The 27,126-nt window shown below is 46.4% G+C and overlaps 1 protein-coding gene across 3 annotated transcripts in view; it reads right to left on the bottom strand.

Moving 5' to 3' along the window:
* The window catches only part of mlsl (malate synthase-like), a 60,420-nt gene that overhangs the window by 26,424 nt on the left and 6,870 nt on the right, over window positions 1-27,126 (bottom strand). For all 3 annotated transcript variants that reach the window (XM_038792481.1, XM_038792482.1, XM_038792483.1), the window contains exons 2-9: window positions 24,036-24,232; window positions 23,267-23,395; window positions 16,982-17,200; window positions 10,219-10,309; window positions 2,860-2,936; window positions 2,638-2,748; window positions 2,080-2,139; window positions 684-840 (exon numbers count right to left, since the gene is read on the bottom strand). In XM_038792481.1, coding sequence (XP_038648409.1) covers window positions 684-840; window positions 2,080-2,139; window positions 2,638-2,748; window positions 2,860-2,936; window positions 10,219-10,309; window positions 16,982-17,200; window positions 23,267-23,395; window positions 24,036-24,062 — 871 coding nt within the window. In that variant the 5' untranslated portion in view covers window positions 24,063-24,232. The remainder of the gene's footprint in view (window positions 1-683; window positions 841-2,079; window positions 2,140-2,637; window positions 2,749-2,859; window positions 2,937-10,218; window positions 10,310-16,981; window positions 17,201-23,266; window positions 23,396-24,035; window positions 24,233-27,126) is intronic.

Here is a 27,126-nt window from a genome sequence, read left to right as displayed (position 1 = left end):
AGTACACTGGCAGGTATCTACTCCTTTCCAAAGGGTTACCAACTAAGCCGTTAGAGGCGTTCCATGGGTGAAATTTTAAATGTCATCAAATAAAACTATTCCACCAGGAGATCACGTGAATTGAATGTTACATCATCAGTTCCCCAAAAGCTGCCACAATGGACGTGGTGAAGATTTAAACAATGCAGCTGAATTCTGAGGATTTGATATTCTCAAGAAATAAGCACCACAATGGGTAAACTTCTTCAATTCAGTCACAGTTATGCAGCACTGTCATAGAAAACAGGCCATTCAGCCCAACTGTTCTGAGTTTATGCTCCACATGTGCTTTCCCCACCTATCTTCATCTCGCCCTATTAGCAAATCCTTATATACCTCTCTCTGCCATGAATTTATCTGGCTTTCCCATTTTCTTCCAATACTCCCAAGTGCTCGTGAGTTGGACATTTTAACCACTCTCTGATAAGGAGGCTCCTGGATATCATATTGGATGTGTTGGTGACTAATTTGTATTAATGACTCAAGTTTTAGACTCTCCCAGAAGTGGATTTGTACCTGCTTTGGTTTTTTTCCCATTTCCCTTATGGAATGCAACAGATTGAAACTACACTTCTCGGTAATTTGAAACCAACCAAGTAACAATACTTCCAAATGTGAATACGAGTTGAGAAGTTCCTGCTCACCAACTTTGTTTACAAAAGAGGCCGAGTAATCCCAGATTCCACAGTTCAATCCAGCGGAATGGTCTCTCAGCTCATAGAGAATCTCCTCCATCTCAAACGTGGCCAAGATATTTTCTATCAAGACAGTGGCTTTGATACAACCAATTGGCAAACCCAACTGGAAACAAAAAAATACAGTGGGATTAATGTTTTCTGTTTTGGGTTTATAGACTCCATTCTATGAATGTTCATGTATTCAGGATGAAACTAGACCATCAGGCCCATCTCCTTTAGCTAATGTTAGTTTGAAAGAGAGAAAAGGACAGTTTTGCTGGCACATTTACACACAGGATTCCTCTGGATAGTGTGTCGCTAACCTTGGCCAAACTGTCAGGCACCAAACCAAAGAAAGTGAAGTACCATGGCTAACTGAAACATCAGGGAGGACAGTGAGCTCAATTGATGTGTTCAAAGTAGCAGAGTGTCACATTCCTGTGGAATCCTGGTGCAGCCAGCAACCCTGAAGAACAACATACCAGCATGTTGTGTTCGACTATGTTCCATGTTCTGGGTCTTAGCATTAGAATGGGGGCCTTTGAAATATTTGGTATATCTAGACATATAATTAAACAATATTGCAACCATGTTACTATCGGTAAGTCCTGTCTTTTTGGAGTATACACTCCGAAATAATCAAATTTTCCTCACCAAAAGTGAATGACTCTTAAAGATTTTTCCAAAGGAATATGAATAATGTGGTCAAACTCACATGGGTTTCATTTTTCTTTCTACCCTCGCACTCCCTTACACCTGCTCAGAAACAAATTTACATCTGACTTTTATCCGTTCTGAAATGTTAACTCTGCTTTTCCCGTTCTCCACAGAAATTGCCAGAGTATTTCCAGCATTCCACTGCCGAGTTATAAGTGGCGAGCAGAAACTGGAGCTCCACAAGCACATTAGTATGACTTGTATCATAAAACCCATTTGCTTTAAGGACTAATTACACTATCGGGTGGTATATATATATGGTTACAGATACAGAAGGAAAGTTTGTGATACCAAACCAGCCTTAGTATTCTTCCAGACCTTCAAACAACTTCTCCAAAGTGAAGAATCTGAATTATGAAAATAATTTGTAGTACAGAGATGTACCAGCATTTTCAGGAAAGCAGCTGGAAAATCAGCAACATCCTGCACCTCACCACTTTCTGAAGTGCCATGTTCAAACACTCATGGACTCAATCACATACATTGACAATTTTTATATCAATGTCCGAAGAGCATAACAGTAACTTAAAACAGTTGAGAATTTTATATAGGGCATGGGGCACATAAAATGCAGTGTAAATTCAATTTGCACTCCATCTAACAATTCATAACTTGGATTCAGTGCTATTTATCAATTGTAACATACCTTCTTTTGAACCCAGACAAATATATTATTCCACAATTTGGCCTCCAAATGATTTTCAACCTAAAATGTGATGAAACAGACAGTCTGTTAACCTTGAAAATATCTTCCAGGACATGCATTTAATCAACATATTCATCATTAGTTGGTCCATACCTAGGAAGGGCCATACCTAGGGATGTCCTAAGTTCAATCCCGATCAGTGTGGGTATCCGATCTCAGCCATACCAATAGCAATACTTGACCTCCCTCTTGCTCACCATCCAGTAACTCTCATGGCATCAACCAATATCTACCAAATTCAAAGAATGCTACCAATCCGCCTTTGTTTTTTGGCAAAATATAAATGGAGAATGTGAAGGTTTGGGTAAATGATCCAGCCGATGCCAACATTTCTTTGTCAAAAAAAAAGCAATGGCATCAGATCACATGTATTGAACTGCAATTAGTTTGGTGGCCAGATATAACTATCACTATTGAGGGGGGACAGGTAACCAGAAAACAATCATAAAAAAGACTGTGATACAATAATTAATATTAACAGAAAATCATTCAGAGTACCTTTGACAAATAAAAGAAAGGACCACATTCTTTTTCGAACAAGATTCGCCCATTGTGATACATCAGCAATCCAAAGTCAAACAGAGGGCCTGGGACCTCCTTTCCATTAACCTGTTGATTGTAACCAATGCACATTTCGCATGGAATTTTAGAACAGCCTCAACAAGCAACAAAAGACCTTAAGAAAATTATTTTCCAAGCAAAAACTGAAGAACAACATACCAGCATGTTGTGTTCGACCATGTTCCATGCTCTGGGTCTTAGCATTAGAATGGGGGCCTTTGAAATAGGTGGTATATCTAGACATATAATTAAACAATATTGCAACCATGTTATTATTGGTAAGTCCTGTCTTTTTGGAGTATACACTCCGAAATAATCAAATTTTCCTCACCAAAAGTGAATGACTCTTAAAGATTTTTCCAAAGGAATATGAATAATGTGGTAAAACTCACATGGGTTTCATTTTTCTTTCTACCCTCCCACTCCCTTACACCTGTTCAGAAACAAATTTACATCTGACTTTTATCAGTTCTGAAATGTTAACTCTGCTTTTCCTGTTCCCCACAGAAACTGCCAGAGTATTTCCAGCATTTTCTGTGTTTAAAACTGACCAGCAAAACTTCTTGGCCAATCGACTCTTTAGGGTTGATATTAATCTCCTCCGCCAGATGGAAACAGAGTGTGAATATCCCGGGAAGGGCCATGCCACATTCCCGTCTACATTATCTTAAGTTGCCTGATTCCAGGGCAGCACGGTGGCGCAGTGAGTAGCACTGCTGCCTCACGGCGCCGAGGTCCCAGGTTCGATCCCGGCTCTGGGTCACTGTCCGTGTGGAGTTTGCACATTCTCCCCGTGTTTGCGTGGGTTTCGCCCTCACAACCCAAAAAGGTGCAAGCTAGGTGGATTGGCCACTCTAAATTGCCCCTTAATTGGAAAAATGATTGGGTACACTGAATTTATAAAAAAAAAAAAAAAAAAAAAAAAAAAAGTTGCCTGATTCCAGGCACGGCAAAGACGCCCATCCCAAAGGAGCAGCCGCCTGATTTAAATAGCAAATTTGCTGGCTAAGTGTGGCTCACTGACTGAAGACAATATCCTGGCACAGGAGGCCCCGGTGCTACTGTGTACTCCAGGTACTTTTGCTTCTTAATGGTTAATGATTCTTACAGTCAGGACGTCCGGTGGTGGCCATGGAGTGAGTGGTTTAGCTTTTGGTGGCTCCTGCTCAAGGTGGAATTATTTGGTCCTTTTCACCCTATATATCGGGGGGTGTTTGCTGGTGCAAGGTGCATGAGCAGTGAGAGACAAGAGTTCTCCTCTGGTAGGGCCTGTTTATGGCTTATCAGACAAGGAAGGTAACGGGCAAGGGTCAGCAGTGTGGCTGGAAGGACTTTCGAAGTGCGACAGAGGGAAAGGTGGCGGAGGGTTCTGGGGCGTCGTTGGCTGCCCAGTGGTCCACTGAACAATTGATGGACTTATTGAATGGCGAGTTCCAGCAGCAGAGGCAAGAGACATTGGAGGACCTGGCACAGGTGGAGGAACCAATGAGGGCGGCCATTGAGAGAGTGGAGCAAACGATGGAGGCTCAGAGTTCGGCATTCCAGAAAGTGGAGGAGACGGTGGTGGATACATAGAACATACAGTGCAGAAGGAGGCCATTCGGCCAATCGAGTCTTCACCGACCCACTTAAGCCCCTACCTCTACCCTATCCCCGTAACCCAATAACCCCTCCTAACTTTTTTGGTCACTAATGGCAATTTATCATGGCCAGCCACCTACAATGCATGTCTTTGGACTGTGGGAGGAAACCGGAGCACCCGGAGGAAACCCACACAGACACAGGGAGAACGTGCAGATTCCGCACAGACAGTGACCCAGCAGGGAATCGAACCTGGGACCCTGGCGCTGTGAAGCCACAGTGCTAATCACTTGTGCTAGCGTGCTGCCCAATGAGGATCATGCGGATTGGTTGATCTCGTTGGAGGCAGAGATGGTGTTCGTGGCGGAGGGCCAGAAGTGAGTGGAGGAGAAGATGGAGGACCTTGAGAATCACTCTAGGAGACTGTACCTCTGGATTGTGGGGCTGCCTGAGGGGATTGAAGAACGCAGGCCACAAATTATGTGGCCAGGATGTTTGAGAAGCTGGTGGGGAGGGGGGTCTTTGACTGTCCTCCCGAGGTGGATCGAGCGCACAGGGCGTTGAGGAGGAGGCCGATGGCGGGGTAGTAGCTGAGGGCGACAGTTGTGCGGTTGCACAGTTTTCTGGGTAAGGAGAAGATTCTGAGGTGGGCGATGGAGATGAGAGAATGTACCTGGGAAAAACATGGTGCATATCTACCAGGACTTGGGTGAGGAACTGGCCAATTGGTAGCCTGGGTCCAACAGGGTCAAGGCGGCCTTCTACTAGAAAGGAGTGAAGTTTGGGAGGCTGTATCCTGCTCGTCTGTGGGTCACACACCAGAATCAGGAATTTTATTTTGATACTGTACACTGGAGGATTCGAACAATTTTATGAGAGACCATGGACTGGGAGGCTTGTGAGGACACTGAACTTTGGAGATGCTAGTATGGGAAATGTGGGTGTGTATACCGGCAGATTGTTGTATTTACCACGTGTGAGCGTGGATTGAGTATGTGTGTTCAACTGTTTTTGGGAAATTGCAGGTGGGGATAGTCGAGGGGAAGGCGGGGTAGCTGGTTGCATCGTGGGGCCATTGTGCTAGCAGGCAGGCTACTTAATGGGAGTGTAGTGGGGGGACGATCTGTGGAGGGTGTGGGGGAGGGGATTGGATGGGTTGGTGTTTTTGTTCCCTCTGTTTATGGGGGGCAGGGGGGGGGGAGGAGGGATGCTGATGTGCGTGGAATTGGTGTGGCACAGTGGGTTATGGGGAGATTGGGGCTGACATCTTGGGAAGGCCCAGAGGGTGAACGAGGCTTGGACCCAGAGCTGGTTAAAGAGGGGCTATGGCTTATTGGGGGGGGAACCCACCCGACCCGGTTCAGTACTTGAAAGGTTCGGGGGCTGAGTGGCTGATTAAGATGTCTCACGTATCACTCATTTAAGGGGTTTGAAGGTGGATGTGGCGTTTCATCAGGAGGTGCATTGGAAGGTGGGGGGATCAGATGAGGTTGAGGAAGGGCTGGGTGGGGCAGGTATTCCATTTGAGGTTAGATATGAAAATGAGGGCATAGCAATGTTGAGCAATAAGAGGGTGGCTTTTGAGGTGGGATGTATAGTGACAGACCTTGGGGGTACATTTGTGATGATGACTGGAAGGTTAGAGGTTAGAAGGCCTGTGGTGCTGGTGAATATGTATGTTCCAAATTGAGACGATGTGGCGTTTTTGAGGGTTGGCAAAGATTCCAACCAGCTGATTATGGGGGGTGGGTGCGGATTTTAACCCGAACAAGCGCCGTAGTTGGCAACTAGGGGATTTTCACAGTAAATTCTTTGCAGTGTAAGAAGTCTTACAACACCAGGTTAAAGTCCAACAGGTTTATTTGGAGTCACTAGCTTTCAGAGCGTAGCTCCTTCCTCATACTTCTTACACGTTCACCGGGTGTACACAACATATTGACTCACTGATGAAGGGAGACAAAGAGTCTGGTTATGCCCTTGCATCCAATAATACCCAGCCACAGTAAACATCATCCTCTACTGTTTGAAGCATAATAGTCTGACTGATCTTTTAAAAGGTTAAAGCCAATGTGAATTTCAGTTGTCTCATTATGCCTGCCTAAAAGTGATCTTGCCAAGGTTTACCAATAAATGATTTTATTGAAGACAATAAAGCTATACTGCAAGAATTTACATACATTTTTTAAAAATATAAATTTAGAGTACCCAATTATTTTTTCCAATTAAGGGGCAATTTAGCGTGGCCAATCTACCTACTCTGCACATCTTTGGGTTGTGGGGGCGAAACCCACGCAGACACGGGGAGAATGTGCAAACTCCACACAGACAGTGACCCAGGGCCGGGATTCGAACCCGGGTCCTCAGCGCCTTAGGCAGCAATGCTAACCACTGTGCCACCGTGCTGCCCTAGAATTTACATACATAAACAAATTGTTGTCAGTGGTAACCAATCAAAATTGCCAGTTAACCCACAAACTGGACTCCACGAAAATGCTATAGTTGATCTCGACAAATCCACACACAAGGCAATGTGAGCAGAAATTCAAAACTCTGAGATGGTGGGACTCTAAATAAAATAAAAACTGTAGTCCTCTAAATCATAGGAACTCTACAGCGCAGAAGGAGGCCATTTGGCCCATCGAGTCTGCACCGATCCTTCGAAAGGGCACCCTGCCTGGGGCCAATCCCCTGCCCTATCCCGATAACCCCACCTAACCTTTGGGCACTAAGGGGCAATTTAGCATGGTCAATTCAGCTAACCTGCCCGTCCATGGACTGTGGGAGGAAATCGGAGCATCCGGAGGAAACCCACGCGGACACAGGGAGAATGTGCAAACTCTACACCGTCACCTGAGGTCAGACACGAACCCAGATCCCTGTGAGGCAGCAGTGCTAGCCACTGTGCTGAAAGATGTGGGTTAAAATATTGTCTGTGTCACGTTTATTTCAAGGGGTTTTCGGTTTTTGTTCTTGGGATAGCAGCCTTGAAACACCAAATTGTGTATTTTGCACACAATAATTGGAATTTACAAACGGGTTCTAGTATTCACTTCATTATTATGAACTGTTTGAATATGAATTTTATGATTGTGTAAGATTATATTAGGTAAATAGTTCAAATGCTTAGGCAAATGGTTCAAAGATGGACAAAAATGTTGAACTCCAGAGGTGAGGTGAGAGTGACCGTCCTTGACGTCAAGGCAGCATTTGACTGAGTATGACATCAGGGAGGCCAAACAAAACTGGAGTCAATTGAAATTTGGCGAAAGCTCTTTGCTGGTTGGAGTCAAAACTAGCAGAAAGGAAGGTGGATGTGGTTGTTGGTGGTCAATCATCAGCTCTAGCACATCACTGCAGGAGCTCCTCAGAGCAGTGTACGAGGCCCATCCATCTAGAAGTACAAGGGTAGCAGACACAGGGCAACACCACCACCTGCAAGTTCCCCTTTTTTTTTTTCTTTTTTAAATTTTAGATTAGCCAATTATTTTTTCCAATTAAGGGGCAATTTAGCGTGGCCAATCCACCTACTCTGCACATTTTTGGGTTGTGGGGGCGAAACCCACGCAGACTCGGGGAGAACGTGCAAACTCCACACGGACAGTGACCCAGAGCCGGGATCGAACCTGGGACCTCAGCGCCGTGAGGCGGTTGTGCTAACCACTAGGCCACCATGCTGCCCTGCAAGTTCCCCTTTAAGCCACTCACCATTCTCACTTGGAAATATATTGTCGGTCCTTCACTGTCACCGGGACAAAATCCTGGAATTCCCTCCTTAAAAGCACTGTGGGCGTACCTACATGAACTGCAGCAAATCAAGATAACCACCACCTCTCAATTAAGGGCAATTGGGGATGGGCAATAAATGCGGGCCTTGCTAGTGATGGCCACGCCCCTTGAATGAATAAAAATAATAGAAATTAGCCATAGAACATCCTAAAGTTACAAAGTGTTATTCCATTGGATTTTTTGTTTGGGACCATCTTTTGTTTTCCTTCTTGGAATACGTTAATTGGATAATTCTGAAAAGTATTCACAAATATTTGATGGACATATTCCATGTGAAGCTTCTTGTAAATAAGCGATAGAGTTCTCAATCAAATTTTGTTACCAAGGGACGTACAGTCGGACTGAATTATTCATCAAGGACTTTGGGTCTTGTGTGGGGGGTCACATTGCCCATGGGTGGGGAGTGGGGGGGGTATCCACAAGCTCACTTAGAGATTGGGGCACCCTTTCAAAATGGCGGCCCGATCTCTGTGGAGCTGGTCTGGCCAGCGAGTTCAGCTCCCCAATAATGAAAATAATTCTAAGTGTGGGCTAAACTGGTGAGAAACTCCCCACGGCCTGAAAAGGTGACTAAGTGAAGTTAGATATTGGTGGGGAGATTGAGTCGGTTAGGATTATATTCGCTGGAGTTCACAAGAATGAGGGGGAATCTCTTAGAAGCCTATAAAATTTTAACAGAACCAGACAGGGTAGATGTAGGAAAGATATTCCCGATGGTGGAAGTGTTCCGAAGCAGAGACCATAGTCTTAGGATACAGGGTAAACCTTTTAGGACTGAGATAAGGAGAAATTTCTTCACCTATAAAGTAGTAAGCCTGTGGAATTCACTACCATCGGAAGCGGTTGTGGCCAAAACATATGTTTTCAAGAAGTTACATAGGTCTTGAGGCAAAAGGAAGCAATGGATCATATTGAATGGCAGAGCAGGCTCCAGGGACCAAATGGCCAACTCCTGCTCCTATTTTCCATGTTTCTAATCTTTTTTTTTTTTTAAATAATTTTTATTGAGAAATTTTGATTTTATACAACAATAACGCACCTTAGTAAAATACCGAAAATAACAATAATATTAACAATCATATACATTCGCCCCATCCCCATGAACAACCCAGCATTTTAACAACAACGCAAATTAACACACTATAAAGTTACAGAATAAACACTACAATAATGCACCCCCCCCCCCCCCCCCCCCCCCCGGGTTGCTGCTGCTATTGACCCAGTTACCTATCTCTGAGCCAGGAAGTCCAGAAAAGGCTGCCATCGTTTATAGAACCCTTGTATTGATCCTCTCAGGGCAAATTTGACCTTTTCCAATTTTATAAATCCCGCCATGTCACTGATCCAGGTCTCCACGCTTGGGGGCCTTGCATCCTTCCATTGTAACAGAATCCTTCGACGGGCTACTAGGGACGCAAAGGCCAGGACACCGGCCTCTTTCGCCTCCTGCACTCCCGGCTCCACCCCAACCCCAAAAATCGCGAGTCCCCACCCTGGTTTGACCCTGGATCCAACCACCCTCGACACCGTCCCCGCCACCCCCTTCCAGAATTCTTCCAGTGCTGGGCATGCCCAGAACATATGGGCGTGGTTCGCAGGACTCCCCGAACATCTGGTGCACCTGTCCTCACCCCCGAAGAACCTACTCATCCTAGTCCCGGACATATGGGCCCGGTGCAGCACCTTAAATTGGATGAGACTAAGCCTCGCACATGAGGAGGAGGAGTTGACTCTCTCCAAGGCCTCCGCCCAAGTCCCGTCCTCTATCTGCTCCCCGAGTTCCTCCTCCCATTTAGCCTTCAGCTCCTCCACTGACAACTCCTCCACCTCCTGCATTACCTTATAGATGTCAGACACCTTCCCCTCTCCTACCCACACCCCCGAAAGCACTCTGTCCATCGTCCCCTGCGAGGGCAGCAAAGGGAATCCCTCTACCTGTCGCCTAGCAAACGCCTTTACCTGCAGGTATTCCATGTTTCTAATCTAATAACGCTTCATAACTGGAGTAAGTTAATCCCCAGGTTCACGAACCCAAGACAGTTTGAAAGTGGGGAAAACTTTGAAAGGATGCTGTTTGTTTAACAAAGCTGTTGTCAGGCCATTGAGAGAGACATTAGACCAAAGCGACCAAAATGGGAGCAAGATTCTTACCTGGAAACTGATTGTGAACTGCCTTGTACACATTGGAAAGCCCTCGGATTTGATTGAAGTAAGTTGGACAGTGTCCATCATCAAAATCTGTCTGCAAACATAAGTCAAAATATATCTAACAGTTTTTCTCGGAGAGGAGAACCTGATTTACTTCTTCAAAAAATATTTTTATTGAAAATTTTTCATTCTGAACAAAATAATATAAAAGTGTTCAAGTTACAAAGCAAAGACAACACAATAAACCACCAAGAACCCCAATTATCTTAACACCCCAACATTAAACCAAGTCCCTTAACAACTGACGGTGACTAACTTTTTAAAAAAGGAAATGAATGGCTGCCATCTTAGGTAGAACCCTTCTACCAACCCCCCAATGGTGTACTTGACCTTCTCCGACTGTAAGAATGACATGAGGTCAACCAACCAAGCCAAGATACTGGGAAGAGAAGATCTCCACCCAAGCAGAACTTGCCTCTGGGCTATTAACTAAGCAAAGGCGAGGACATCCGCCTTCACCCCCGTCTGCAGCATCGGTGATTCGGATACCCTGGAAATGGCCATCAAGGACAAAGCTCCAGATCAACATTAAGTATCTCTGACATGATGCTTAAGATGGAGACCCAGAAGCTAGTAAACTTGGGAACTGATTTACATAGTTCATCCTATCATTCCAAATCTCTTGCCCTACTTAGTGGTGCACTGTTTCCATAGCTGGTATTCCCGGAACTGGTCACTAGTCTGTCGCCAGAGGCTTATAGCTTGAGGGGCTCCATTACGCATGAAGCATGGCTGAACAGGTGGCTTTCCAGCCATTGGCATGTTGGAAGGATTTGTAGGTTGACACATTCAGCCTGTTTGACCACAATGAACACATCTTCCTTGACCATCATGTCCTGGGGCGGGATTCAAACCTGGAGCTTCTGGCTCAGAGGCAGGGTTGCTACCACTGTGCCACAAGGCCTAATTTTTAATCATGATCCTACTGAAATATTAACATAAAGATTGTGTATATATACACCAGATTTACAAACTCACCTTGAACCAGAGTTTTGGCGCACGATTTATGGAAAAGTTTCACAGTGTTATTTGTGGCAGGTTTTGCTGTGAGTTTCCTGCCAACTCTGCCACCGTGATCTAACCACATTTAGACACCTTTTTGGGCACGAGGGATTTCTCACCAGTTTAGTCCACACTTACAATTTTTTTCATTTCTGGGGAGCTGAACTCAGAGATCAGGCCAATATTTTGAAAGGATGCCCAAATCTCTAAGTGAGCTTGTGAGTCCCCAAACCTCCAAACACCGTCACCCCACACACATGGACACTATCCCCCCCCTCTTTAATCCCCCTGCCAGGACCCCCACCCGTCACCCCTCAACCTCCTAGAGGCCTCTTCCTACCTGCCCTGGAACCCCCACCCTCCTTTCATGGGCATGGTCCCTCTTGGGCCCTGGCCCTTGCACCCGGGCACCCCTGCACTGACACCCTGGCACTGACACCCTGGCTGTGCTACTGCTGACTTGGCAGTGCCACCTGGGCACCTTGGCAGTGCCAGAATGTGCTCACATTCCAGTGTGGGCCAGGAGGCCATCCTACACTATCCCTGGCCACATGGGGGCCTCCTATGGCCTGGGAGTCAGTCTGGGTGCCGTTGCACCTGGCCCACATTTATGTGGACCAGTACTGAATGGCGCACGGCTGAGGCCCCTCTGCAGAGGCCGATAGATCCCAGGAGGCCGGTAGATACTGGGTGCGTAGGCCTTAAGTAGGTATTAGGCCTATTTATGTAAACAAGGCTTTTACAGAACGAGGCTTGGTCCTGCCCATTGTGGGCGGGTTCCTGATCCGACACCCCACGGGACTTGGGAAGATCCCGTGAGGCGTCGTGGCTGTCAGGAAGTCTGCAGGAGGCTTCACCTGGGATCTACCAGCCACGTCATGCTCCCATTGTGGCGGGATGTGGCTGGTTGATTGCGCCCTTTATGAAAGATTATTGACCTGAAACGTTAACTCAATGTCTCTCTCTTCAAAGGCTGTCTGACCTGCATATTCCCAGCATTATCTGTTTTTATTTCACCCAGGGATTTATTGGCATTACTCCAGAATTACTTCTAGCCAATGGCTCCATAGTCTTAAATGGTATTATAATGAACGATTACCAAAGTAACCTTTCTGACTTTCCCTACACGACTGGCAATCAATAAGCAGCTGAATCAAGGCATTCAGTCAGCAGTTCCCACTTTAATTTTTGCCTGGTTAAGCATTTTGAAGTAATTTGCTCTGAATATCAAGAAGCCAGGATGGCAAATGGTGAAACTTAACTGGTGTTGCGTTTGAGTGAAAGGACTTGAACTAACCACTTCCTGATTGGAAAATATTTGATGAATTGGAAGCTGGGTCACTTGAAGACATTAATTAAAGTCCTCTATGGTAACATATGTTTCACCAGAATGTTGTATCAAAGGAAATCAAGCTACATTGAGGGATTGTTATCATTTATAAGTGGGCAGCACGGTGGCGCAGTGGGTTAGCCCTACTGCCTCACAGCGCCAAGGTCCCAGGTTCAATCCCTGCTCCAGGTCACTGTCAGTGTGGAGTTTGCACACTCTCCCCGTGTTTGCTTGGGTTTTGCCCCCACAACCCAAAGATGTGCAGGCTAGGTGGATTGGCCACACTAAATTGCCCCTTAATTGGAAAAAAATAATTGGGTACTCTAAATTTTTTTAAAAACTAATCTTTAAGTGCTTCCAGCACTAATTAGGAGTTTCTTTGTAAGTTACTGCAAATGTGAGGTACATTTCCTGAAATTGTTTATTAAATAACTACAATGAAAAGCAGTTTTCTTTGTTTAGCAGATTTTTAAAAAATTATACCGTATTTGCTGAACTCCATTCTGTATTTTTACCTCCTGTTGGCATCAACATGCTTTCTCCTCGATTCAGGACATTGTTGTACTTTGGTAAGTATAAAGTTGTTTCTAAGACTGTAGATTTTTTTGGTCAATAAAATTGCACTAACGTGAGTTACGATTGATCTTTCTAAGTTCCATGCCCTTCAAATACTCTTCCCTAATACTTTCCACTGTTGCGTATTTTTTCATCTCACTTAAAATTAATGAGATTCTCATATTGAGCAGAATTAAGTTTAAAATATTAAGATCATTGAAGGGGGGTCGGTACAGGAGCGTGTGGAGGTGGCTTCATGCAAGGGCACCAGCTTGGGGGCATTGATAACTGTGCCCCAGCCGTTCCTGCCGGCACGGTACTCCACCAGCCCCGTGGTGGAGGCGGCCCTGAGGGTCTTGAGGCAATGAAGGAGGCATGTGGGAGCGGAGGGGACATCGGTGTGGTCTCCAATTTGCAATAACCACCAGTTTGCCCCGGGAAGGATGGATGGGGAATTTCGGAGATGGCAGAGAGCAGGGATTGAGAGAATGGGGGATATGTTTATAGAGGGGAGCTTTCCTAACCTGAGGGAGCTGGAGAAGAAATTTGGATTGGCGAGGGGAAACAAATTTAGGTACCTGCAGGTGTGGGACTTCCTACGCAGGCAGGTTTCAACCTTCCTGCTCCCACCAAGGGGGATACAGGACAGGGTAGTTTCTAGAGTGTGGGTGGGAGAAGGGAGGGTCTCTGACATTTACAAGGAACTCATGGCGTCAGAGGGTACGGAGACTGAGGAGCTGAAGCGCAAGTGGGAAGAGGAATTGGGAGGAGAAATAGAAGATGGTCTTTGGTCGGACGGGTTGAGTAGTCAACCCGTCCACAACATGTGCCAGGCTCAGCTTGATACAATTCAAGGTCGTTCACCGGGCTCACATGACAGTGGCCTGGATGAGCAGGTTCTTTGGGGTAGAAGATAGGTGCGCAAAGTGTGCGGGAGGGCCAGCGAACCATGTCCACATGTTGTGGATATGTCCAAAGCTCAGGGGATTCTGGCAGGGGTTTGCAGATGTCATGTCCACGGTGTTAAAAATAAGGGTGGCACTGAGTCCAGAGGTGACGATTTTCGGTGTGTCGGACAATCCGGGAATCCAGGAGGAGAAAGAGGCAGACGTTCTGGACTTTGTTTCCCTGGTAGCCCGGAGATGGATACTATTAGCGTGGAGGGTCCCAAAGCCCCCGAAGTCGGAGACCTGGCTATCTGACATGGCTAGCTTTCTCTGTTTGGAGAAAATCAAGTTCGCCTTGAGAGGGTCAATGTTAGGGTTCGCCTGGAGGTGGCAACCGTTCGTCAACTTCTTTGCGGAAAATTAACCGTCAGCAGAAGGTGGGAGGGGCGGGGGGTTAGTAAAGGTGGGACCTGTAAGGGGGGAAGACTGCTTTTGCACTATGTTTATAAATTTATGTACATTGTTTATTTTGTTGTTGTTGTAAAACCATAAATACCTCAATAAAATGTTTATTAAAAAAAAAAGATAATTGAAGGCGCATGGCAGATTTGTAGAACGAGGTTGCCCAAGTACTCATTCTTCCTCTGATGTGGGGAAATGTTTACTCATATTGAAAAGTGTCTTCCCTTAACAACTGGGGTGGCACAGTAGCACAGTGGCTAGTACTATTGCTTCACAGCGCCAGAGGCCCGTTTTCGATTCCCACTGGGTCACTGTCTGTGCCGAGTCTGCACGTTCTCCCAGTGTCTGCGTGGGTTTCCTCCAGTTTCCTCCCACAAGTCCCGAAAGATGTGGGGCGCGATTCTCCGCAAATGCGGCGAGTCGTAAAGGCTGCCGTGAAACTGGCCGTGTTTCACGGCAGCCTCCGTGCCCCCTCCCGGGACCCGATTCTCCCCCCCCGGGCGGGGCTAGCAGCGGGGCCCCGTGAACCACGGCATCGTGGCCTTAGCGAACGTCGCTAAGTCCGCGCGCCAAGCGTCACGCCGGCTGATGCGCACGGTGACGTCAGCCGCGCATGCGCGGATTGGACGGCTCCAACCCGCGCATGCGCGGGGCCGTCATCTCCCTCGGCCGCCCCGCGGACTGATCCTGCGGGGCGGCGGAGGGAGAAAGAGTGCGTCCGTTACGGACACACTGCCTGCGATCGGTGGGCACCAATCGCGGGCCCATGCCCCCCTTGGCACGGCTGTGCCAATCGGGGCCCTGGATGCCCAGAACCAGCGCCGGCCCTAGGATTGCTGGCGCCCCGGGCAAGCTGAACTTCGGCGGCCTTTGGGGGGGGGGGGGGGCGGGCCGGGGGGGGGGGGGGGGGGCGGCGGCGGGGGACCCGAGGGGGGGGGGACCCGGGGGGCGGGGCGGGACCCGGGGGGGGGGGGGGGCGGGGCGGGACCCGGGGGGGGGGGGGGCGGCGGCGGCGGCGGCGGGGGGGGGGGGACCCGAGGGGGGGGGGGGGGGGGGGGCGGGACCCGAGGGGGGGGGGGGGCGGGACCCGAGGGGGGGGGGGCGGGGCGGGACCCGAGGGGGGGGGCGGGGCGGGACCCGGGGGGGGCGGGGCGGGACCCGGGGGGGGGCGGGAAACCTCCTCCTGCCTGCTCCAACCCACATTGTTGAATTCTCCACAATGGAAGTGAATACAACTCTCGGCACCAAGTTTAAGATTGGAGCCTCATATTCAACTGGGTCAGAAACCCGCAGCTTTTCAATGCTGAGCTGGTACAATTAACATTTAGTCATATTCCCGCCGAAATCCCGTCCACCCAGAGCCAGTTAGCCCGTCTGCTCCCACTTCAATCCCAGTTTCTGCTCCATCCCCACACACCTCCCCTCCCAGACGGTTGGACAATTTCCTAACCTCACTCCAGCTGAACGAGACAAACTCATGTGTTGGGCTTTGAGTTGTGAGGCGGGCTTTCTCCGCCCGGGTTCCTGTCTCACACACACTTCTCCCTGAATCTGTGAAAAGGAAACGAGCTGAAACTGAGAGAGCAGCCGGACATATCCCCAGTTGCAATGGGGCCCGGACATCCCTGTGTTTTATTACAGAGTGAGGGAGATGCTGGGTACAGCGCATGTCAGTGAGAAACCGGCAACCTTCCATTTCATATCAATCATTTCTATCTGAAATCTGCTCCCAGCGCCGGCACAGGGGCGGGGCCGAGGGGGGGCGGGGCGGGGCGGGCGGGGGACCCGAGGCGGGGCGGACCCGCGGGGGGGGGACCGAGGGGGCGGAGGCGGACAGCGGGGGAGGGCGGCCACCGCGCATGCGCTGGTTGGCACCGGCCCAACTGCGCATGCGCGGGACCCGAGTCTCTGGCGCCCCCTAGCACATGGCGCCCCGGGCGACTGCCCGAGTTGCCGGTGCCTTGAGCCGGCCCTGCCCAGAACGGGCATGTTGCGGCCGTTTTTACGACGGCCGCAAGCAGGTGTGTTTGCTGCCGTTAAAACGGCCGTAAAGGCCTGGGAACTCGGCCCATCGGCCTGGGGAGAATCGATGTTCGTCGTAAAAAACGGCGAGCAGCGATTCGTGTCGTGGGGCGGGGGGTGGAGAATAGCGGGAGGGCGGGAAAGATGTCGGGGACGCCCTCCCGCTATTCTCCGACCTGTCGTGGGCAGCGGAGAATCGCGCCTGTGCTTGTTAGGTGAATTGACCATTCTGAATTCTCCCTCAATGTACCCGAACAGGCGCCAGAGTGTGGCGACTAGGGAATTTTCACAGTAACTTCATTGCAGCGTTAATGTAAGCCTACTTGTAATACTAATAAAGATTATTCTAACTCGCCCAAGATCAATGATCTTGGAAGTGTGATGTGCATCAATCCTACTGTGCTAGTTTCTCATCCTTAATGGTAGTACAAACAGTAGGATCTCATACCTGAATACCCTGTGCATTGGAACGCAGGGCCCTGATAAAATGTTCAGTATTGGCTGGAGACACATCTCCAAGATCTATGTGTCTGTTCTGTAATCTCCGAGGGACTGGCTGAACCCTCCAGGATTGATCCTCTCGAATGTGTGAGGTATGGGGCAGAAACTCAGGAATTCCACATCGACGATCCAGGTCCAGTTTTGTAATAATTCTCAACCGTAAAATCTGCACAACATGAAGAGTTCAATTAACACAAATTAAGGATCACCATTTGATTCACGTTGAACCATTGTCGGTACGATGAACTAACACAGAGCTCCAGATCATTGTGATATCAGGCTAGTGGTGGAGAGGTTGGATATATCTGTTCCAGCAGGGGAGAACATGATGACAATTTCAGGTAGAAATTGGGGACTGGATTTTACCAGCCCTCAGGCCGGGATGTGGAAAGCCTCATAAAATGGTGGCAGCACAGAAGGGGAGCCCATCATCTTCCCACCACAATGGGATTTTCTTAACAGGCAGGAACCTCAATGGCGCACCAGTGGTGAACCAATTTTCTGGCCAGTGCAGGAGGAGGCCATTCAGCCCATCGAGTCTGCACCGGTGCTTGGAAAGAACACCCTACTTAAGCCCCACAACTCCACCCGATCCCCTTTATCCCGGTAACCCAGTAACCACACCTAACCATTTTGAACCCTAATGTGAATTTAGAATGGCCAATCGACCTAACCTGCACAGCTTTGGACTGTAGGAGGAAACCGGAGCCCCCGGAGGAAACCCACGTACACACGGTGAGAACGTGCACACTCCACACAGACAGCGACCCAAGTCGGGAATCGAACCTGGGACCTTGGAGTTGTGAAGCAACTGTGCTAACCACTATGTGGCCCTGTGTTAAGGAGAATTCCTGATATTCATTAACTCCTGCATGAAGCATGCCATTGTTGACATCAAGTGAAACCACTTGGGTTCCCCCTATTAGTGGGAATTTAGACGATCAGTCACCCTAAAAGTTTGGTGCATCCTACCAGCTAACCCATAACACCAAACCCCTGAACCAGGTCACCTGTCCCTTTGTGCTTCTGTGGTGCAATATCGCCGCTCTCTCAGAATTTGGAAACCTTCACCATGATACCCAATCAATGTCTTGCGCAGCGTGCCACCGTGTGAATATATCATGTTACTCTTTTTTCCTATTTTTATTTCAAGTTTTGATTTACGACATGCGACTGGAAACCTTTCTCCCACCGTTGGTTTAAATGGCGCTGCTGCATTAAAAATAACTTTCTGGCATGGAAGTGTGGCGTTTGACCTTCAATGTGCTGTATCACCGAGCAGCAGGATGCAGACCTGCGCCAACAATTCCCCACCAAGTGCATTCCAAATGTGAACAATGCCAACATTGGGCAGCGCCACATGTTCTCCTAAAAGGAGGAAATTGGAAGGCTGGTCATGCTGGGCTGTTATAATGCAGCATGTAATAGCAGCTGTAGATCGGCCAGGACAGTCGTAAGTTTCTTACAAGTTAATTGATAAAGTTAAAAAGAGAAATAAAAATACCTAAGAACGATTTAAATGTAAAAATGCAATATATTGAATTTGATTATCTGTTTGCAAAGTAAAGCACAATATCCAGTATCTAAACAAAAGAAAATGAGCAATGGTTAGGGTACACAAACACAGCATCGATGCAATGTTCAGCAACTCAGTGTGAGGAAGGGACGCCTGGGTGAGTCCTCAGGCCTTTTCTTACTCCCTATTTTATATTCTTACATTGATTTACTGAATGAAGTTAATAGTTTGCTTGTTGCTGAGATTTGAACTGCAGATTGGATTGCGACTCCAAAACAGGACACTTTTCTGGAGCGTGATCAGGAGCTGGAATATTGCCTGACTAATCCACTCTACTTTTATGTCCAATCCAGTGAAGTCAGCACAAAGTAGGAACTGGGACAGGGTGGTTTCTGTGCGCTGCATAGCACCACATGCCGCCATTGTGGAAGTCTTCATTTTCAAACACACGATAATTCCTGAAGCCTGATTGGAAGTCAGACATCCTGCATTACACTCGCACGCACAAGCGATCCATGGCACCATCAAACGGTGCTCTTCAGCCATGTAGCTAAGTAATTTGCACGGTGAGTTTTGAAACTGTGAATCTGGAGTCTCCAACACAGAGTCATTGAGATTTTTAATGTGTCTTTAATCCAGGAAATCCTTTCAGCTCTGGATATTTAAGCCCACATCTGCCATCAATTTATCAACTGTTTATTGTGCTTAATTGAAAAGCGGAACTTGTTATCTGTCAGAGCTTCCATGGCTCTGGGACTGGTGTGTTCCTTTGCTGTGGATTTGAATCCACACATATCCATCGATCGACTTCATCTCTTCCCTCCCCACTAATGTTTTGTGTCCAACATGACTCTTCTTGGCTTTACTAACTTCAACTTTCTTACACTTTGCAGCATGGTCAAGAATTGATTTTCTCTTCCACGTCTGGAGCTCATGCTTACCACCAAATTCTGCAAGTTTTATGTATTTGATATTACCCCATCTACAGCCTTCATGAGGTGCCGATGAATAAGATTGAACCATGGACATAGGTACAACTAGGAATGTGGTTCTGCTGAGGGTTCGAGCAGCTTGTTGCAAACTCGAATGCCGAATCTCCAACATTTTAATTTTGAGGTTATTCAATGACTTTCCACTTTATTTGAAAGGTACCTCACCCTGGACTGTGAGGCCAGCGTGATAGTGGAATTCAATAGACCAGGAACAGGCTGCGTGCCACTTCATGCCATCTTGTGCGTACTGGCCATGTCCTAGATGTGGAATGTTTACATTTCTATGCCAAGAGATGGCAACTCAGCCGGGAAGAAGGTGGAAGAGTTGTCCTCCAGCCTAATGAGCACTTGGACTGTGCTTACGTTGCCTGCGCAACACGCCACGCCACTTCTCTCACCTTCTCAGTGTCCTGTCACACTAGGAGAGTAAGATGCCTCACAGGAAAGAGCAATGGAAGAAACCAATGACATTTACACATAAACATCTGTTTCTTCTGGGAGTCCCACTCACAAGGCAACTATATAGAGCCTCCTGTGAAACATTTTGTGATGTTTCATTGTGTAGAAAACGCTATGTAAATTCAAGTTGGTTTGTTGTTGTTGGGAAGAAATGTTACTTTTGAATTCAGCTGTATTGTGAAAGTCAATACTATTGACCCGGATCTTCCAGTCAGCGAGGGACAGGATGTGTTTGCCACTGTCTGCGATTTAATCTGCCCATTTACCATTTCATCCTGGGTGTTTTGCACCTTTGCATGCTGGCTCCAGCAGGGATGTAGTGACGAACAGTCAGGAGGCCAAGCAGTGAGCAGAATTCCAATGAAGCCGTCCCTCCCTTTTTTCACCATGAACCAAAGACATGCCCTTGAGGTCAGTCTTCAATTCATTGACTTATACTGTTTTAAATGGAGTTGACACCCCCCCCCCCCCCCCCCCCCCCCCCCCCTCCCCCCCGACATTGGACAAGACTGAACATTTCTGGGTAGGGGGGAATGAGGGGTTGGGGATGAGGGGGGGAGGCATTAGGGGAGGGAGGTGGGGGTGAACATTGCTGGGATGGGGAGACTTACACTGCTCCACAGGCTTTACACCTGTTATGAAAAGCTCTAAGTAAATCTGAACAAACCATAGAACATAGAACATAGAACAGTACAGCACAGAACAGGCCCTTCGGCCCTCGATGTTGTGCCGAGCAATGATCACCCTACTTAAACCCACGTAACCCGTATACCCGTAACCCAACAATCCCCCCATTAACCTTACACTACGGGCAATTTAGCATGGCCAATCCACCTAACCCGCACATCTTTGAATTTCGGGCAAACAGCTCAGTCTCTGGGGCTCTGGCCATCTGATCCCACTGTCATAGGGAACTGGAGGCAGGGCAAAAACAGCAATAGAAGTTTGAACTTCCTGTGTAAGTTCTGTGACATGTCAGAACTTCGTCAGGTTCCCAAAACACATCAGCGGCTTCAGTTGAATCAATCGCCGTTCCCCATATCTCTCCAATGGCTTCCCTTCCCGTTCTCACATCATAACTTCTGTTTTCCCTCAAGGGACTAACCTTGGCCCCCTCCTATTTCTTATCTACATGTTCCTCCTCGAATTCACCCGAAAGCATGATCCCGCCACCAAAAATCAAGCTATTGTTTCCCAGACCATCATTCGCCTCACCATTTCTTGACATTTTACCCCTTGTCCCATCTCTTCCGATCTATATTTGTGATGCTTTCACTGTTCCATTCCCCCAGTTTCTCCATTGCATTTATTCTGTCACCTCTCACACCAGCGCTCCTGATGAGTCTTCCTTTTCCCTCAACTGAAGATCCCTCTCCAAGGTTGACAGGGCCCTCAAGCTTTCCCATCCCAGTCCACACACTTCGCCCTCACCCGTCCCTCTATCAAAACCATGATAGAGTTCCTAATGTCCTCACTTCCCACCCCACCATTCTCCGCACTTGATGCATCATCCGCTGCCATTTCTGCTAGTACGAATAATGATGGGCTCAGGCATCTCAGCCGAAGATTTATCATGAAAAATAAATGAAACATTTTTTGAAGGGGACAATATCCATTCACTCCCTGTGCACCATTTGCTGTTTTTGCCTTCCCTCATCTATCTTCTTTGAAAAGTTTTGAGCGTGCCTTATCACAGAACCATTCATTTTTGTCCTCAGCTGGCACTCACAGAACACTAAACAAAAGAGCTGAATGCGTGATTTTGTTCTTTATATCTCACATTTTATGGTTTAGTATTCTGTCAGCCATCTACACAGTTTTTCCAAATTGTTGAATTATTGTGCTCTTCAGAGAATTGCAGTCAAACTGGATGCTGGTCCAACACACACAGTCCAAGCAACACTAACTCGAACTGTAACCTTAAGTGATATCTTTGTTTCTAAAAATAAGTATCAATACATTATAAACTGGATTCTTAGAGGAGCACCATTGCTGTCAATCTGAGTTGACCGATCAGGTGTCAGACTGGACCTTCCTGTTTTACTGCGACTCATTGTTCATGGACCTGCTTGTGCATTGCTGGGATCACAGGTAATTTTAACGTCTCTCTTAATGTTTGTGGCACTCCTAAATGGAATAATACGGAGACAGTCACAACCCAATTTCTGTTGCATGTTCATTGTTGGGATGTGGACATCACTGACAGGGCCAGCATTTATCGCTCAATCCAAGTAACCCCAGAAGGTGATAGTGTGTCATCCAGTACACTGTACAGGGCTGTGTATCTGGTTGGAGTCACATACTAGTCAGACCAGCCGGTTTCCTCTGTGATGGACAAATATGGTTAAAAAAAAACAATTTGACACCTTAGTGATCAATGTTGGGGGCAGCACAGTGGTATAGTGGTTAGCACTGCTGCCTCACAGCGCCGAGGTCCCAGGTTCGATTCCAGCTCTGGGTCACTGTCTGTGTGGAGTTTGCACATTCTCCCCATGTTTGCGTGGGTTTCACCCCCACAACCCAAAGATGTGCAGGGTAGGTGGATTGGACACGCAAAGTTGCCCCATAATCTGAAAAAATGAATTAGGTACTCTAAATTTAAGAAAAGGAAAGGGATGGTACATTGCGTCTAAGCTCCACTCCCAGTGCAAGCACAAATCAGGGGCGATTCACCTCCGTTTGGAGAGCATAGTCTCCAAAACAGAGAATCTAACCCAATATGTTAATATCGTTGACTACTGCAGCAACATTCCAGCTAAGTTAAGCTATTAACCAATAGCTATCATGTTCCATCTTGTTTACAGAATGGTTAATGGATAATTATGAGAACGTAGGATTTTTAGACTACACGACAGTTATTGCAAAATTATTCAAATACAGAATACATGAACTTAAAATTCAATTACTAGTGTCCACCAATCTTATCTACAACTAAAATAACACAGCAGAGGATTTAAAAAGTAGTTACAAGGAATAACTTGTTAGTTTGTGAAAAAGGACTAAGGATAAAGAGCTGAAGGTGACTCCTTTCTGTATCTTATATGAATTAAAAACAGTATGCTTGGACCTAAAGGCTGTTGCACAGGTGAAGGTATTATAGTTAGATCATATTACAGGGGAAATAAAATGTAATTTAGTAACAAACAATCTGATAAATGAAGGTATTTATTAAATATGTAACAGCAATGATTTGAAGTATTTACACAGTCCTCCACGCACCACCATCCTTCCTGCCGCACCTCACAGACCCATAAGATAAATGTACCTCATCAATATTTGCATCAAAAGTCGAGACCAATTCTGCTAAGAATGTGATTGCTTCTGGTGTCAAAAGGGTTTGAAATTCTTCTTTCAGTGATGGAGGAGGTGGCTCGAGCTCCACTCCAGTTACTGTCTGCAACAGAAGAAGTGCGCACAGCCCAGTTTAAGAAGCTTCCAGTGAACTACACATTTTTAAATTATAGAACAAAGCTTTGCATTTCACAAGAATTTTTTAATTGATGTTTTTTTAAAAAAACATGACCATACCATTAGAAAGAACATTATTCAAAACTGCAACTCACAATACAATAACTCTTGCCCATAAATTAAGTTACTAAACGGTTTGTCCTTATGATCAGTGGAGCTGATCCTCCTCAGACTGCAACATATGTTTTAATAAATAAAATTAAACCACGAGATAGGATGAAAATTACAGTTTGGGTCAAGACTACTTTTCAATCTCATCGCCAGTTAAAAACAATAATACTTTGCTGACATTGATAGGAGTCCACAGGTGAAAGTAATCGCTTCAGAAGATGCCGAAGATTTATGTTACCATTCAGAGTGGATTGTAGAAAAGTGTAAAGTCTATGGTTCGCTGGCGTGAGACTTCTATTGCACAAAGTCCAAGAGATCTATCAGCATTAGAAATAGCAGCCGTACAAACAGATCATTTCTGTTTGCTTTAGTTAATGACTGCAACCCTACAACTCTATATACTTTGTGATTCCAGTCATTTGAATCGGTTAAAACAAACTGCTTTTCATACTTACAGTAGTTTGTTGCAATGTTGCCGCCATTTTCACCAGAGTTCTCTTTGGAAGAATTGACTTTTGCCGATTGAGAGTTTACATTTGCTTTGTGTTTGATCTGCTGCAGTTCACAAACTGAGTCCAATGACCTTCAACCTCTTCAGTACATTCCGTCCACATTTTGTTTTCAACGGATGACAGTTCAACTAAAAATAAAACTGAAGGAATTTTTGTAAATTTAAATGATAGTCACTTTCTTCATGTAATAATTCAATCAGTATTCTGCATAAAATTCCATTATTTAATTGTGGTAGCATGGCCACTTTAAGGGGCGTTTTTTTGCACGGCACGTGACCCACTCGGGGCCTATCGTGTGGGAGCACCTTTCTTGATAGGTCTAGACGAGACACTCTTGGGAGAGATCAAGAGTCCTTTGGGAGAGATCAGGTGCTCTTTGGATTGTTAAAAGTGGGCGCAAATGTGCATAAAAACAATTCACTGGAACTGTCAAGCGAAGGGGACCTTTACGCCGCCATGGCAACTGTCAGGCTGTCAAGCTATCTATATATCCTGCCCTTTAAATTAAGAAAAAAACATGCTGTAATTTAAGAAAGCAACAGTGCTTACTATTTCACTTTGTCTTTTGACAAAACCCTGAAGGTCACCACAATAGAATTTGTGTTGAATGATTGATTTCACAACTTATCACAGTGGGTGCCTGTCAGTTCATAGTTTGATTCACAGTCCCAACTGGCTATATCCAAGTCTTTAATATGGGGCTATGAATACAAATATTTTATTTTATAAGGGATTATGTAGTTGAAGGAATGTAAATGTATGGATTTTATGAATGATAGTGTTTTAAAAAATATAGAGTCTGCAATAGAGGCTGAGGGGAGACCTGATTGAGGTCTCCAAAATTATGAGAAGTATAGACAGAGTGAATAGTCAGAAACTTTTTCCCAGGGTGGAAGACTCAATTACAAGGGAGCCCAGGTTCAAGGTGAGAGGGGGAAAGTTTAGAGGAGACGTTCAGAGAAAGTTTTTCAGAGGGTGGTGGGTGCCTGGACCTCATTGCCAGTGGAGGTGGTGGAGGAAGGCACGATAGCAACGTTTAAGATGTATCTCGATAGACACATGAACGGACGGGGAATGGAGAATACAGATCATTTGGGCAATAAGTAGTATTTCTAAATAAGGAATCTGGATCGGCGCAGGCTTGTGGGCCGAAGGGCCTGTTCCTGTGCTATAATGTTCTTTGTTAGATGTTCGAAGTTTATATTATTCATCTCAACATGGATCCTGAGGTCAGCCCATGGTGGATACTGAGTGATCTCGCATGGAGGGTATAAGGGCAAGAGGTTGTGGGTGGAGGGCATAGATTAGCATGAATTGGCACTAAGCTAGCATAGGGACTAAAAGAACCATGGACTTTTGGTAGACAGCCATAGATTTGCATAGGGTATATAAAAGACCCTGGGTGGTGGGTAGAACATAGAACATACAGTGCAGAAGGATGCCTTTCGGCCCATCGAGTCTGCACCGACCCACTTAACCGCTCACTTCCACCCTATCCCTGTAACCCTATAACCCCATCTCACCTTTTTGGACACTAAGGGCAATTTAGCATGGCCAATCCACCTAGAGGGACATAGGTTAGCATATTAGGGACTATTGGGGTAGGTGGAGGGCATGAATTGGCATGGGTTGGCACAGAAGGAGTATGGGGTTTCCCCAGAATGAAAACATGAAGATTTGTAACATTTTCTCCTGAGCTAGATTTGCAGAATCGGATATTTTCCTGACTGCCCCCAACTAGGGAGCAAATATATTCAGCCCTTAACACCTATCTAATTTGTCTTCCAGGGAACTCTAGCTTTGATTGCTCTACCTTTTTTTCTTTGAGAGAATATACTGTAACTATGCCCAAACTATCTCTGAGCCCATTGCTCAGCTACCATTTTTCTGTCCAAACTTTGACTCCAATGTATTTAGTCCCGATCCATTCTTACCCAATTGAAGTTGGCTTTGCCCCAGTTAATTATTCTTACTCGTCCATAGTCAACCAACAGCACATAATACAGTCATCACTTTTGCCTAAATGTTCTCCTACTAATACTTGATCCACTTGACCTGCTTCATTCCTATGAACCAGGTCTAGCAATGCTTCCTTTCTCATTTGACTGGAAACATCATACCATAAAACCATAAGACATAGGAGCAGAATTAGGCCACTCAGCCCATCGCGTCTGTTCCACCATTCAATCATGGCTGATATTTTCTCATCCCCATTCTCCTGCGTTTTCACCATAACCCCTGAACCCCATCATCAATCAAAAACCTATCTATCTCTGTCTCAAAGACACTCAGTGATTTGGCCTTTACAGCCTTCTGCGGCAAAGAGTTCCACAGATTCACCATCCTCTGGCTGAAGAAATTCCTCCTCGTCTCTGTTTTAAAGGATCGTCCCTTTAGTCTGAGATGGTGTTCTCTGCTTCTAGTTTTTCCTACAAATGGAAACATTCTCTCCACATCCACTCTATCCAGGCCTCACAGTATCCTGTAGGTTTTACTGTAGAAAATGTTCCTGAAAACTCTCCAACACACTCCTGGAACTCTTGATCCTCTCTTCCCTTTACACTACCACTATCTCAGTCCATATTTGGAAAATTAATTTCCCCTTTATCTTTTTTTTTAAATTTAGATTACCCAATTATTTTTTCCAATTAAGGGGCAATTTAGCATGGCCAATCCACCTACTCTGCACATTTTTGGGTTGTGGGGGTGAAACCCACGCAGACACGGGGAGAATGTGCAAACTCCATACAGACAGTGACCCAGAGCCGGGATCGAACCTGGGACCTCAGCGCCGTGAGACGGTTGTGCTAACCACTAGGCCACCGTGCTGCCCTAATTTCCCCTTTATAACTACTCTGTAATTTCCTTGAAAACTTGTTCCTCTACATGTTTACCACTAGTTGGTGGCCTATTGACTGCACGGAGCAATGTGATTACACTTTTTTGTTCCTTAGCTCAAGCTACATAAATTCTGTTCATGACACCTCTGGGATATCTTCTCTCTCCTGCAAATCTCTCTTTAATCAATATACCA

This window comes from Scyliorhinus canicula, chromosome 3, assembly GCF_902713615.1.
Source record: "Scyliorhinus canicula chromosome 3, sScyCan1.1, whole genome shotgun sequence".
Taxonomy (NCBI): Eukaryota; Metazoa; Chordata; class Chondrichthyes; order Carcharhiniformes; family Scyliorhinidae; genus Scyliorhinus; species Scyliorhinus canicula.
The sequence above is the reverse complement of the archived record's forward strand: the minus strand, read 5'-3'. Positions and strand labels throughout refer to the sequence as shown.